This window comes from Phyllopteryx taeniolatus, chromosome 11 (genome assembly GCF_024500385.1).
Source record: "Phyllopteryx taeniolatus isolate TA_2022b chromosome 11, UOR_Ptae_1.2, whole genome shotgun sequence".
In the NCBI taxonomy this organism is placed as follows: domain Eukaryota; kingdom Metazoa; phylum Chordata; class Actinopteri; order Syngnathiformes; family Syngnathidae; genus Phyllopteryx; species Phyllopteryx taeniolatus.
In genome coordinates, this window is record NC_084512.1 from 15795998 (window position 1) to 15807948 (window position 11951).

The following is an 11951-nucleotide window of genomic DNA, read 5'->3' on the forward strand; positions in this document are numbered from 1 at the left end:
TTGCTTAAAACCTGACATTTGAAAACAAGAAAGAAACAAACCTCAGTATATTCATAATATAGACTTTAATTTTCCAAAAACGCTTTTTCAGCCAACAATTATAAAATACACTCTTGATCACTCTTAAGTATAAAATAAGTTGTCAACTTTTTTTTCCGAGTACAAATGGTGCCTGCTGTTGTCTTGGAAAAGCTTTTCAAACAACTGCTCACAAAAAAATAAAACCTTTGAAGTGAATTTTACATTTAAAAGTCAATGGTGAAAAAATGATATGGGGTGGGGGGGAGACATGTACTGACTTGCATAACGGTGTACATGCATGCATGTGGAAAGATTGGGTGCATTTTAAATTTAAATACATTTATTACGTTTTGCCAGTTATTGGACGCTACTTATCTTTGGATGACAATTTAAGGAAGGTCACATGATACATTTTTGGCTTGTAAATCATGTTCAAAGTCTACATAAATACACTTAGCAAGTGTACAACAAAAAACAGAATTAATCATCATATAGTTTGTACACTGAGAGAATTATCGCAATTTCAACTTTTTACTATCAGTCTTATATAATTGACTGTTGTTTTTAAGAAATATAATTTTGATAAAACATACCTTATTTGCAACAAGTTTTAAAAGTTGTGCCTTTTGCTCTTGTGCATTTGACTATTTCATTGCTTGTATTATTCACTATTGGTGGAATTCATTGTTGAAACAAATCTATATGATTTTTTTTTAACTAAATAAATATTCTCAAATATATTTTTTCGTAAGATAACGTTTGTTGCTTTGTGGCAGAGGAGGCGATCTTAAAGGCAAAGGCACACACTCACACAAATGTGTCCAATGTAATTGGTTGTTAAGACAAGTAGTACATCCCGTAGGCTCCACCGAATAGTCCTGGTGCCGGCAGAGCGGCCCGCGGGCCGTTCACAGCCCCGTAGAGGGCCGGTGCGCCCATGGGTGCGCTCAGGGGGAAGGGGAAGGCGAAGGCCGGCAGCAGCGGCTTGGCGGCCAGCTTGAGTTTCTCCAGCTCGGCCTCCTGCAGTCTCTTGGCCTTGGCCCTGCGGTTCTGAAACCAGATCTTCACTTGTGTCTCTGTGAGGCCGAGGGAGCTGGAGAACTCCGCTCTCTCGGCGATGGACAGGTACTGTTTCTGACGGAACTTTCTCTCCAGGGACAGCAGCTGAGTGCTCGTGAACGGAGTTCTGGGCTTCCTGTTGTTCTTGTGTTTGCGCAAGTTGCAGTGGCTCGGGCTGGGGAGTCCTGCAAGGGCACACAAATCATTCAATAGCTCATGATTTCATCAGAAAGCCACTTTGAATTGCATAGTGTCTCTAGGTCAATGAGATATTTCAACTCACGGAAACTTACATAGGAACATCTGCACAATTTCATGAAAATGTAGTCAATTCTGCCCTTTTAAATTTATTATTATTATTTTTTTTACAAAACAGTTCTAATTGGCAATGACATCACAGTATGTTCACTCGCGGTTATAGTTTGCAGTGGTGTGTACAACTGAATATTTTGATGTCTCGTTATTCAACCACACGATAAGCTCAAAATATTACGAACACGTTGCCGTATCAATAGAGTGCCTTTCTACCACCACAGAACATGAACATTGTTATATTATAGTAGTATGACATTCCAGTGCAGGCCATTGGCACTTTTTTTTTTTTAAATATAGCACTTGAAAATAATAAAACACGTTTTCATAAAGCACCACATAGTTAAAGACGCTTAAATGTAGAAACATAAAAAATATGGACAAATGAGAAATAATCTTATGTATGATGTATTATTATCTAATGATGTGATAATCAACCTTAATCGAATCTAGTCCAGTCGCTGTAAAACTACTTATTTTACTCTCACTTCAATTGCTTGCCGACTCATCTTACTCCACAATAAATATATATATATATAAAAAAAATACAGCTACAGTTATTGGAGACGATAAATAATGAGGTGCTTTCACCCACTGGGAGGTGACGTGTAGGCAGACTGTAACCAGGGGCTGCTGTCCTTGTCGTTGACGTCGACGTCGACATTTTCTCCTTTGAACCGATGAAGTTCCACTGGCGAAGTGCGCCCCGTGTCCTCTTCTTTCCGCACGCCGGGCTCCGTGGATTGTTGATTTCTTGCGTGCGTCCGGTCCGATATGAGCGACTCCACGCTGAAAGGCAGATCCGCGCTTTTGCCTTTCCACCTGGCGACAGGTGACGGGTCGAGCTGCTCGGGTGCGGATCCCCCCGAGGCGCGCTCCTCCGCGGCAGTGTCCCCCGGTGCGGCCGAAGGTGGCGATCCCTGCGCAGGATTCATGACGCACACCTGAGGTGCCATACAACCGAGCGTCCCTCGGCGCTCTCCGTCGTCGTGTCCTTGTGTTGTTGTTGTTCTTTTTGCAATTGCACTAACTTGCTGCTGACCAGGGAAGTGCTTTCCCTACTCACTGTAGCGCACGCTTTCTTCTGTCATGGACCTCCGTGACTCCACCCACCCACCCACCCAGGCTGTCTCTGATAGGGCGGCCATCCCCATGACGAGGCTGCGTTGCACAAATCCAACCACGGCCTTCATTTGAGACCCGAAAAATGTTATAGTGCACTCTCTCGCCCCCTTGAACATTCCTGCAGGGTTTCCCCCTGTTATTTGGCATTCCTTACTGTATAGCTTACTCATTTTACTCGCTAGTGCTGATGCGCCTTTAGCTCGCAGGTGTCAACATATTTTCATAAATCCAACAATGCAAGGGCCTCTTTGACATTCTTCACCTTGAATTTTTTGTAACACTTGAAAACCAATCCCGCCTACACACAACACACAGTGGAACGTGTTAAGGGCTAACTTAGCATTCCGAACCTACACTGTAGTAAACCGAACAAAACTGTGCCGCTCGGTGGAAATGTGGCTTACCAGTAATAGTGCAATACCATGCATGCAAAACCTTCATTTCTCTTCAACCCCGCAGTGTTTGAGTTTCATTGCATTGTTAACTTTGCTGAAGGAGGTATTTGTGTTTATTGCTTTGTCATTCTGGAAACAGTTTGACTTAAGAAACACATCATTTGGTGCTTTTAATTTCTCCATGAGTGATCTTCCATTCCACCCATTGCTTGTTCTCATTAGGCTCGCGGGTGAGCTGGAGCCATTCCAAGCTACGTTTGGGCAAGAGGCGAGATAAACCCCGGACTGATTGCCAGCCAATTGCAGAACACATATAGAAAATCATCTTCGCTAACATTCACAACTATCGACACGTTAGAGTCTTCAACTAACCTTAAAGAAAACCCACACAAACATGGTAAGAAAATGCAAACTCCAAATGAAGCAGCCTAAGTCGAGATTTTAACCCAGAACCTTTTGACCCAAGTGATCTTCTTACCCGTTATCTTCAATCACAGCACAACCATTTCGAATAACAGTGTCGAGCAGTGGTTTGAATGTAACCGCTAGTTAATGTGGAGCCTTAATGGGCTGCGTTCCAGTCCAGATACCTCGGTTTTCACATGAAATATGAGTCTTTTCCGAAAACATTCCAGAATGACGTTGTGGCTTTCTAGTAAACATGTTGGGAAAAAAATTGATGGATGCCTTCAGGAAATTATCAGTCGGTCATTCAAAATAGAAACGTTTGTTTGGAAACCAAAATATAACTGAGAGGGGAGGCGCCACCAGGGTCTTCTCTTGGTGATTGGGAAATTGCAGCTTTACAGTTTTAGTTTTCTTTTTGGTTCAGTTGACTGCAGCGCCCTGTGTTTGACTGACGACCAGTCTAAGGCGTAGTTGATGCCTGGCCCGAACTCAGCTGGGATAGGCTCCAGCCCCCCGCGATCCTGGACAGAATAACAAATGGATGGTTGGATGGGTGACTCTCCAAGTTCTAAATTCAATGTTCAAGTAATTACATTCTAAAGTAAATTTTAAGCTGATGAATAAAGTTGAAATTGTTGGTGAGCATTAAGGCATTTGAAACACAATGTTAATCATCCACTGGTTGTGTTTATTTGTACTTGGTATTTTGTGGTTGGGGCAGTTTACACACAATTGTTTAATTAAATCAAAATAAAAACGTTCCAGGAAGAGGATGTTGACGCTATTGTTCCCATCTAAACACTGGAAAAACTGGTGTCACTGTTGTCGTAGCCCACTGACTGGCTAGCTGCGACATGCAGTATGTTATATGTGTTTTTATTTTAATGTGACATTCGTGGTTACATCTGTATCTGTTTTCATTTTTTTTATACTTACTGTTCGAGAAAATTCATAAAGACTTCCTTATCAGAGCAGTTGTGTTTGAGAGTATGCAGACCTTTACATCAATGTGTTTCATTAAGACAGGAATAAAAAATCTTATTTACAGTACTTTAATACACTGTGGAGTTATTATCACTGTCAAGTTTCTGCCTCCTGGCCGAGTGGTAATCAAATTATCTATGGCTGCGTATTGGCCGTATTTCAGCCTATTGTGTTCTCTGTCAGCCGTCCCCTGGACAGACAGTGAAAGCCCAAATCAAGTTGAAGAGGCCCCATTAAAGAGGCCCATCCAATTGGGTCTTGCTTTGCAGCACTTCAAATCAAGTCAAATCATTTTCAGAGAAACCAAATACGGTTTTTTTTCTCCTCTTATGGGAACTGTTTTTTTTTTGGCCTGCAGCAGCACACTGGCCATCTGTGGGACAATTGGTTAAATGGAGTTAACCGTTTCTTTCCCTGAGGTACTTTTCTCGCTTTGATCCTGCTGTGACTGGCGCCTGTCTGCTCCATGTCTAACCCCTCCTCGTAGCTACCCACCGCCCCCCTCGTCCTTCCCGCCCTCACTCTTTCTCTCTCTGTGTGTGACTGATAGATTGCTGAGTAACCAGACAACATTTCAGTGCCTGTAATTTAGTGTTCAACATTACATTATCCCTACTTAATGTGGATGTAGCAACTTTTGGCTTTGATTCCCACTCTTTGAAAAAGGATCTGGGTTAGCTGAGTGGGCTTGTTTTGTTTATTTTAAAAACATATATAGTTATTCTGATCTCTCTCAGAGCATCACGCACATTTCTAAAATGTCAGCATTGAATATTTTGCTTTGAGAAGCATCCATCCATCCATTCATTTTCTGTACCGCTTATCCTCACAAGGTTCGCGGGCGGGCTGGAGCCTATCCCAGCTATCTTCGGGCGTGACGCAGGGTACACCTTGAACTGGTCGCCAGCCAATCGCAGGGCACACAGAAACAACCTACCAATCGCACTCACATTCACACCTACGGGCAATTTAGAGTCTTCAATTAATTAATTAATTCATGTTTTTGGGATGTGGGAGGAAACCGGAGTACCCAGAGAAAACCCATGCAGGCACGGACAGAACATGCAAACTCCACACAGGCGAGGCCGGGATTTGAACCCCGGTCCTCAGAACTGTGAGGCTGATGCGCTAACCAGTCGTCAGTTGCCACCCTTTGAGAAGCAATTTGTGAAAAAATAATAGTAGGAACTTAGCATATTTTCTATTCCATATTCATCTTTTTATTTTTGGCTTATTAAAATAAAAAAAACTACGATAGACACCCCCTGACCTGTCTTCACCACCCTTTGACCTTGTACAACCCCAATTCCTATGAAGTTGAGACATTGTGGTAAACATAAATAAAAACAGAATACAATTATTTGCAAATCATGTTCAACCTATATTTAATTGAATACACTGCAAAGACATGATATTTAATGTTCAAACTGATAAACTTTATTGTTTTTAGCAAATAATCATTAACTTAGAATTTTATGGCTGCAACATGTTCCAAAAAAGCTGGGACAGGTGGCAAAAAAGACTGAGAAAGTTGAGGAATGCTCATCAAACACCTGTTTAGAACATCCCACAGGTGCACAGGCTAATTGGGAACCGGTAGGTGCCATGATTGGGTATAAAAAGGAGCTTCCCCGAATTCACAAGCAAAAATGGGGCGAGGTTCACCTCTTTGGAACAAGTGTGTGAGAAAATAGTCGAACAGTTTAAGGACAATGTTCCTCAACGTACAATTGCAAGGAATTTAGGGATTTCATCATCTACGGTCCATAATATCATCAAAAGGTTCAGAGAAATCACTGCATGTAAGCGGCAAGGCCGAAAACCAACATCGAATGCCCGTGACCTTCGATCCCTCAGGCGGCACTGCATCAAAAACCGACATCAATGTGTAAAGGATATCACCACATGGGCTCAGGAACACTTCAGAAAACCAATGTCAGTAAATAGTTCGGCGCTACATCCGTAAGTGCAACTTGAAACTCTACTATGCAAAGCAGAAGCCATTTATCCACAACACCCAGAAGCGCCGCCGGCTTCTCTGGGCCCAAGCTCATCTAAGATGGACTGATGGAAAGTGGAAAAGTGTTCTGTGGGCCGACGAGTCCACATTTCAAATTGTTTTTGGAAATTGTGGACGTCGTGTCCTCCGGGCCAAAGAGGAAAAGATCCATCCGGACTGTTATGGACGCAAAGTTCAAAAGCCAGCATCTGTGATGGTATGGGGCTGTGTTAGTGCCAATGGCATTGGTAACTTACACATCTGTGAAGGCACCATTAATGCTGAAAGGTACATACAGGTTTTGGAGAAACATATGCTGCCATCCAAGCAACGTCTTATTCACGGACGCCCCTGCTTATTTCAGCAAGACAATGCCAAACCACATTCTGTACGTGTTACAACAGAATGGCTTCGTAGTAAAAGAGTGCGGGTACTAGACTGGCCTGCCTGCAGTCCAGACCTGTCTCCACCAAGAATTCCACCTCCAAAGCTTCAACAATTAGTGTCTTCAGTTCCCAAACGTTTATTGAATGTTGTTAAACGAAAAGGTGATGTAACACAGTGGTAAACATGACCCTGTCCCAGCTTTTTTGGAACTTGTTGCAGCCATAAAATTCTTAGTTAATGATTATTTGCTAAAAACAATAAAGTTCATCAGTTTGAACATGAAATATCTTGTCTTTGTAGTGTATTCAATTAAATATAGGTTGAACATGATTTGCAAATCATTGTATTCTGTTTTTATTTATGTTTAACACAACGTCCCAACTTCATTCAAATTGGGGTTGTACATCTCCACATGTGCCATCTTGGCTTGTAAATATTAAAGCTTAAGAACTTGTAACACGCTCGGTAGATTTGAAGATGACAACGCTGCACTCGTACAGTATGTGCGAGCACTGCCACTCGCCAAAGGCAAGAACTGTTTAATGACATAAGTGTGGTTTTCCTCTCTAACTAAACATGTTGGAGCAGGCTTTATTTCATTAAAAAAAAGTATTTCCCTTTCATGAGACTTTTGGCATGCTCCTCCTAAGCAAACATTAGGGAGGGTGTGAGTCATCTGGTATAAACATTTATAAAATACAGGGGAGTTTTTGTGGTGAGAGTGTAATGGATAAAAGCAAGCATAGCAGAACATTATCTTGTGTGTATGTGAGTGCCAACACTGGCTTGTCAGAAAGGATGTTAGATTACCTATTTTCACAGCACTTCTCTTTCTTTAACTGGAGTCCACCTGTGATGAATTCCGTTGATTGGATATGATTTGGGAACGCACACACCTGTCTATCTATATACAGTATGATCCCAGAGTTGACAGTGCATGTCAAAGCACAAACCAAGCATGAAGTCAAAAGAATTGGATGTGGACCACAGAGACAGGATTGTCTCGACTCGAGGCACAGCTCTGGGGATAGCGGGAAAGTTCAGAACTACCAGCGCTCTTCCTAGAGCTGTCCACTCATAACTGAGCGATTGGTCGCGAAAGGCTGTAGTCAGGGAGGTGACCAGGAACCCGATGGTCACTTTGTCAGAGCTCCAACGTTCCTCTGTGGAAGAGGAGAACCTCCCTGAAGGCCAACCAATCTCTGCAACAATCCACAAATCAGGCCTGTATGGTACAGTGAGACAGAAGCCACTCCTTAGTAAAAGCCACATGACAGCCTGCCTGGAGTAGGCCCAGAGTCATCTGAAGGACTCTCAGACCATGAGAGACAAAATTCTCTGGTCTGTTGCGACTAAGCATGGCGTGAATGCCAGTTTACCACCTCAAACCGAACAAGAACCCTCACATGCCTGTCGGACCTCTTCTGGAATCAGCTGGTGACCAATTGTAGCTACTCCTCCGCTAAAATGGCGCCCTTGAATGAGCAGGCATTGAATCATCACATTCTTGCTGAAGCCGTAAAAACTGTTTATTTAAACAATTATCCACTACTGTAATTACTGAAATTATAAAGTCAAGCATACATGCTCAGTCATGCCAGTCACGGTTAGTTGATGTTGAGGGCCTGAGGTCCTTCTTATCTGATCAGAGTTGGAAAAGGAACTGCTACAGCGTGTCAGCCTTGATGAGTTGTTTCATATCGTGCCGTGTGGGTCATTTGAGCTGCTATTCTATCTCAGCCTGTTCAGTGTCACATCTAACCTGTCGACCCCAATTCGACTATTTCAATGAGTTATCAACACATACGAGGCACTTTTCTACGTTTTTTTTGGGCTGCAGCCCGCTGGGTGTTGAATCTTAGCAATTGACAGGAGGTTTCCGATGACAAGTAACAGTGTTTTTGTTTCAGTTGGGTTAACTGATGGTACATTTACATGGCAAGACAGAATTTCTTTAGTGTTTCTTTTCTTTATTCTAAAAGGTTCATATCCAAATGACAATGTTGTCAAAACCATCCTGATCTGCAACCCCCCCATTGTGGTAGAGGAGCACTACACAAGTACGCCAACTTCTTGGTCTGAAAATCTATTGCATGCCCTTTGTTGCCTTGTATGTGATATGTGAATGAAGACTTCACTATAATTAAATTGGATATAGTAGCTTTGCGGTAAATTTGCACAGCAAGCACACCAGAGACACAACTAGTCTTTTACAAACAATAAAAACAATCCATAATATGTCTCCTTTAATGTCACTGTTAAGGAATTAAACTTCTTTATGAATGTCACTCATGTTCTGAACCCCTGTTTCAATGCCAATGTTGTATTGAGCAGCGTTATGCTTCCTCTGGGAGTTGTGTCAAACAATTGTAGCTCACCTTCCCATAGCTTGACATCTTGTTTACTTCTTTAGACAGTAAACTAGTAGCGCCAACTGGTGCATTTTGTCCATTTTGTCTTAATTGCTTCAAGATGTTATTGAACAAAAATCCATTTAGACAGATTCGTCTTATTCAATTACTGATGTTTGGCTGCTCTCATTAACCCTGAAATTGGGCCAAATGTTTTGAGAAACTGCTGCAATAGCAGCAGGGGGACAAAAGGTGACAGATGATACTCGGATACTCTTTGTAATTACCTGATGGATTGTTGATTGGTTAAGTGCTTTTCATGTAGCGTCTGTATGTTAGCATGACTCAGCTGCCAGAGAAAGTGCTGACAGGTGAGCAGCGAGCGGCTTGATGTTCTTCCGTGCGTTTTATGGGACGGAGGCTTTGGTGACAGGGTAACGCGTTCCACATGGCGTCCGGCAGAATGTCAGGCTGACGGTGACTCCGCGGCGAGGAACCAGGTGAACACAGGTAGATATATTGTTGAGATCTCGCTGAAGCGGAGGGGGACGAATGGAACCAGACACCTCCGTGTGGACCCGGTGCTAGGGTGAGCTCAGTATCCGTGCTGACAGCAGGGCAGGGAACTTAGACTCCCAGCAATGATAATGGCATTGATGAAGACTTTAGAGCATGAACGACAAGCAGAGGCTGGAGATGGCCAATTACCACAGGCTCTTTATTGTCTGGCCATGATAGTAGAAGTTGGCGTCTTTCGTTTGAGGGTGATGACAGCACAGGAGTTGGACCTAATGCAGCAAGAAACCTGAGACACACACACCAAGGTTTCAGCCCTAAAATTCATCATCAATGAAAACTTCCCAATAACGGTAGCCTAGCCAATATACACTAGATTACAATAAGATACAAACAGCCACTAGATCTGCTTGTTTCTTTTTGTGCAAGTGGTTTTGGAGTCTCATTGTGTTCATCTTGTTTAGGTTCATTTGTCTTAATATATGACACCAAGAATTAGCACATTAATGTGTACATGCCAGTGGTTTGATAGAGATGGGCGATGATGGTGGAATGTGATACTGGTCCGTTTCAAACGACTGTTCTAATTGACTAGTTTCAAATAGAGTGGATTGTATTGAAACAAGGCGGCACGGTGGACGACTGGTTAGAGCGTCAGCCTCACAGTTCTGAGGACCCGGGTTCAATCCCCGGTCCCGCCTGTGTGGAGTTTGCATGTTCTCCCCGTGCCTGCGTGGGTTTTCTCCGGGCACTCCGGTTTCCTCCCACATCCCAAAAACATGCATTAATTGGAGACTCTAAATTGCCCGTAGGTGTGAATGTGAGTGCGAATGGTTGTTTGTTTCTATGTGCCCTGCGATTGGCTGGCAACCAGTTCAGGGTGTACCCCGCCTCCTGCCCGATGACAGCTGGGATAGGCTCCAGCACGCCCGCGACCCTAGTGAGGAGAAGCGGCTCAGAAAATGGATGGATGTATTGAAACAACAGTAAATTCACAAAAATCTATTTAATTAAGCAGTGAGGACCAAAAATTTCCAGTTAAGGTTTCTGAAATGCTTTTATCGACCTCGATAAGAGGATGATAGGACCTGTTGTGTGCAAATAAAGATGACATGATCATGCTGTTAGTAAAATTAAGTTGTATATCGCTGGCATCGGGCGGAATTCTCATATCTCCAAAAACCATCAATTTTCATGAACCCCCCTCCCCCGCAAAAACAAAACAAAAACAAAAAAAAACGCCATGTTTGTTGAGACGTTAACATTGCATCGTCAAAGAGAGCAAGCCATTTTCAACAATTCAGACTGGTCAATAATTTGTAAAACTATCAGACCCACATGGGGACTGACAAATATGGGGTCTGAATACTTTCCTTACCCACTGTATATATATATATATATATATATATATATATATATATATATATATATATATATATGTAAGTATATATAAAGCATTAAACGGCAAACTACCTGAAACAATGAAAACAAATTAAAATTATCAAGACAAACTAAACGTTTTTGTGCAGCATGTCTGTAGCAGATGCTACTTGCCATGCTTGTATAGAGAGCGAGAGGCATCAGGATTCACATTTTTGGCATGTAGTAATAATGATAATAATAATAGAGAAGAAGAAGAATTGTTTTTTCATTCATTCATTCATTCATTCATCTTCCGTTCCGCTTATCCTCACTAGGGTCGTGGGCGTGCTGGAACCTATTCCAGCAATCTTCGGGCGAGAGGCGGGGTACACCCTGAACTGGTCGCCAGCCAATCGCAGGGCACATAGAAACAAACAACCATTTGCGCACACTTTCACAGCTAAGGACAATTTAGAGTCTTCAATCAACCTACCACGCATGTTTTTGGGATGTGGGAGGAAACCGGACTTCCCGGAGAAAACCCACCAAGGCACGGGGAGAACATGCAAACTCCACACAGGCGGGGACGGGGATTAAACCCCAGTCCTCAGAACTGTGAGGCTGATGTGCTAACCAATCCTCCACTGTGCCGCCTTGTTTTTACAGTATGTATTTATTTAACAAGTAATATTTGTTTTTTTTTCTTCCAGTGACACTTGACATTTTACCCATTCTTTCGAGTGTTTGCTTGAGCATTTTAAAAAGTGCTTCTAAATAAATTTAATGTATCATTTTTAATCAGATCTTGTTTTTGACATAGCAGTCTCAAAATGTATTTAAAGGTTCATATGGGGAAATTCTTTTCTCTTGTTTTTTTTCTTTGTAAATTATGCACAGTAATTTATTTTTTCTCATGTTTGGATACCCAACTATCACATACCCAATAAACAATAATAGGATAATATTTTACGCCATAGCAAAGGTGTTCATTAATTGCATTTTCTATGCAAGGCAATCTCCAATGTGGGTAAA

The 11951-nt window shown here is 42.3% G+C and overlaps 1 protein-coding gene across 1 annotated transcript; it reads right to left on the bottom strand.

Annotated features, from left to right (window-relative positions):
- Positions 1-46: 46 nt before the first annotated feature.
- On the bottom strand, positions 47-2472 carry msx3 (muscle segment homeobox 3). The gene is made up of 2 exons (XM_061790550.1): positions 1988-2472; positions 47-1265 (listed from the first exon to the last, which is right to left on the bottom strand). Exons 1-2 carry the CDS (start codon positions 2346-2348, stop codon positions 859-861), a joined length of 768 nt encoding a protein of 255 aa, XP_061646534.1. The 5' UTR covers positions 2349-2472; the 3' UTR covers positions 47-858.
- Between the last annotated feature and the right edge of the window lie 9479 nt (positions 2473-11951).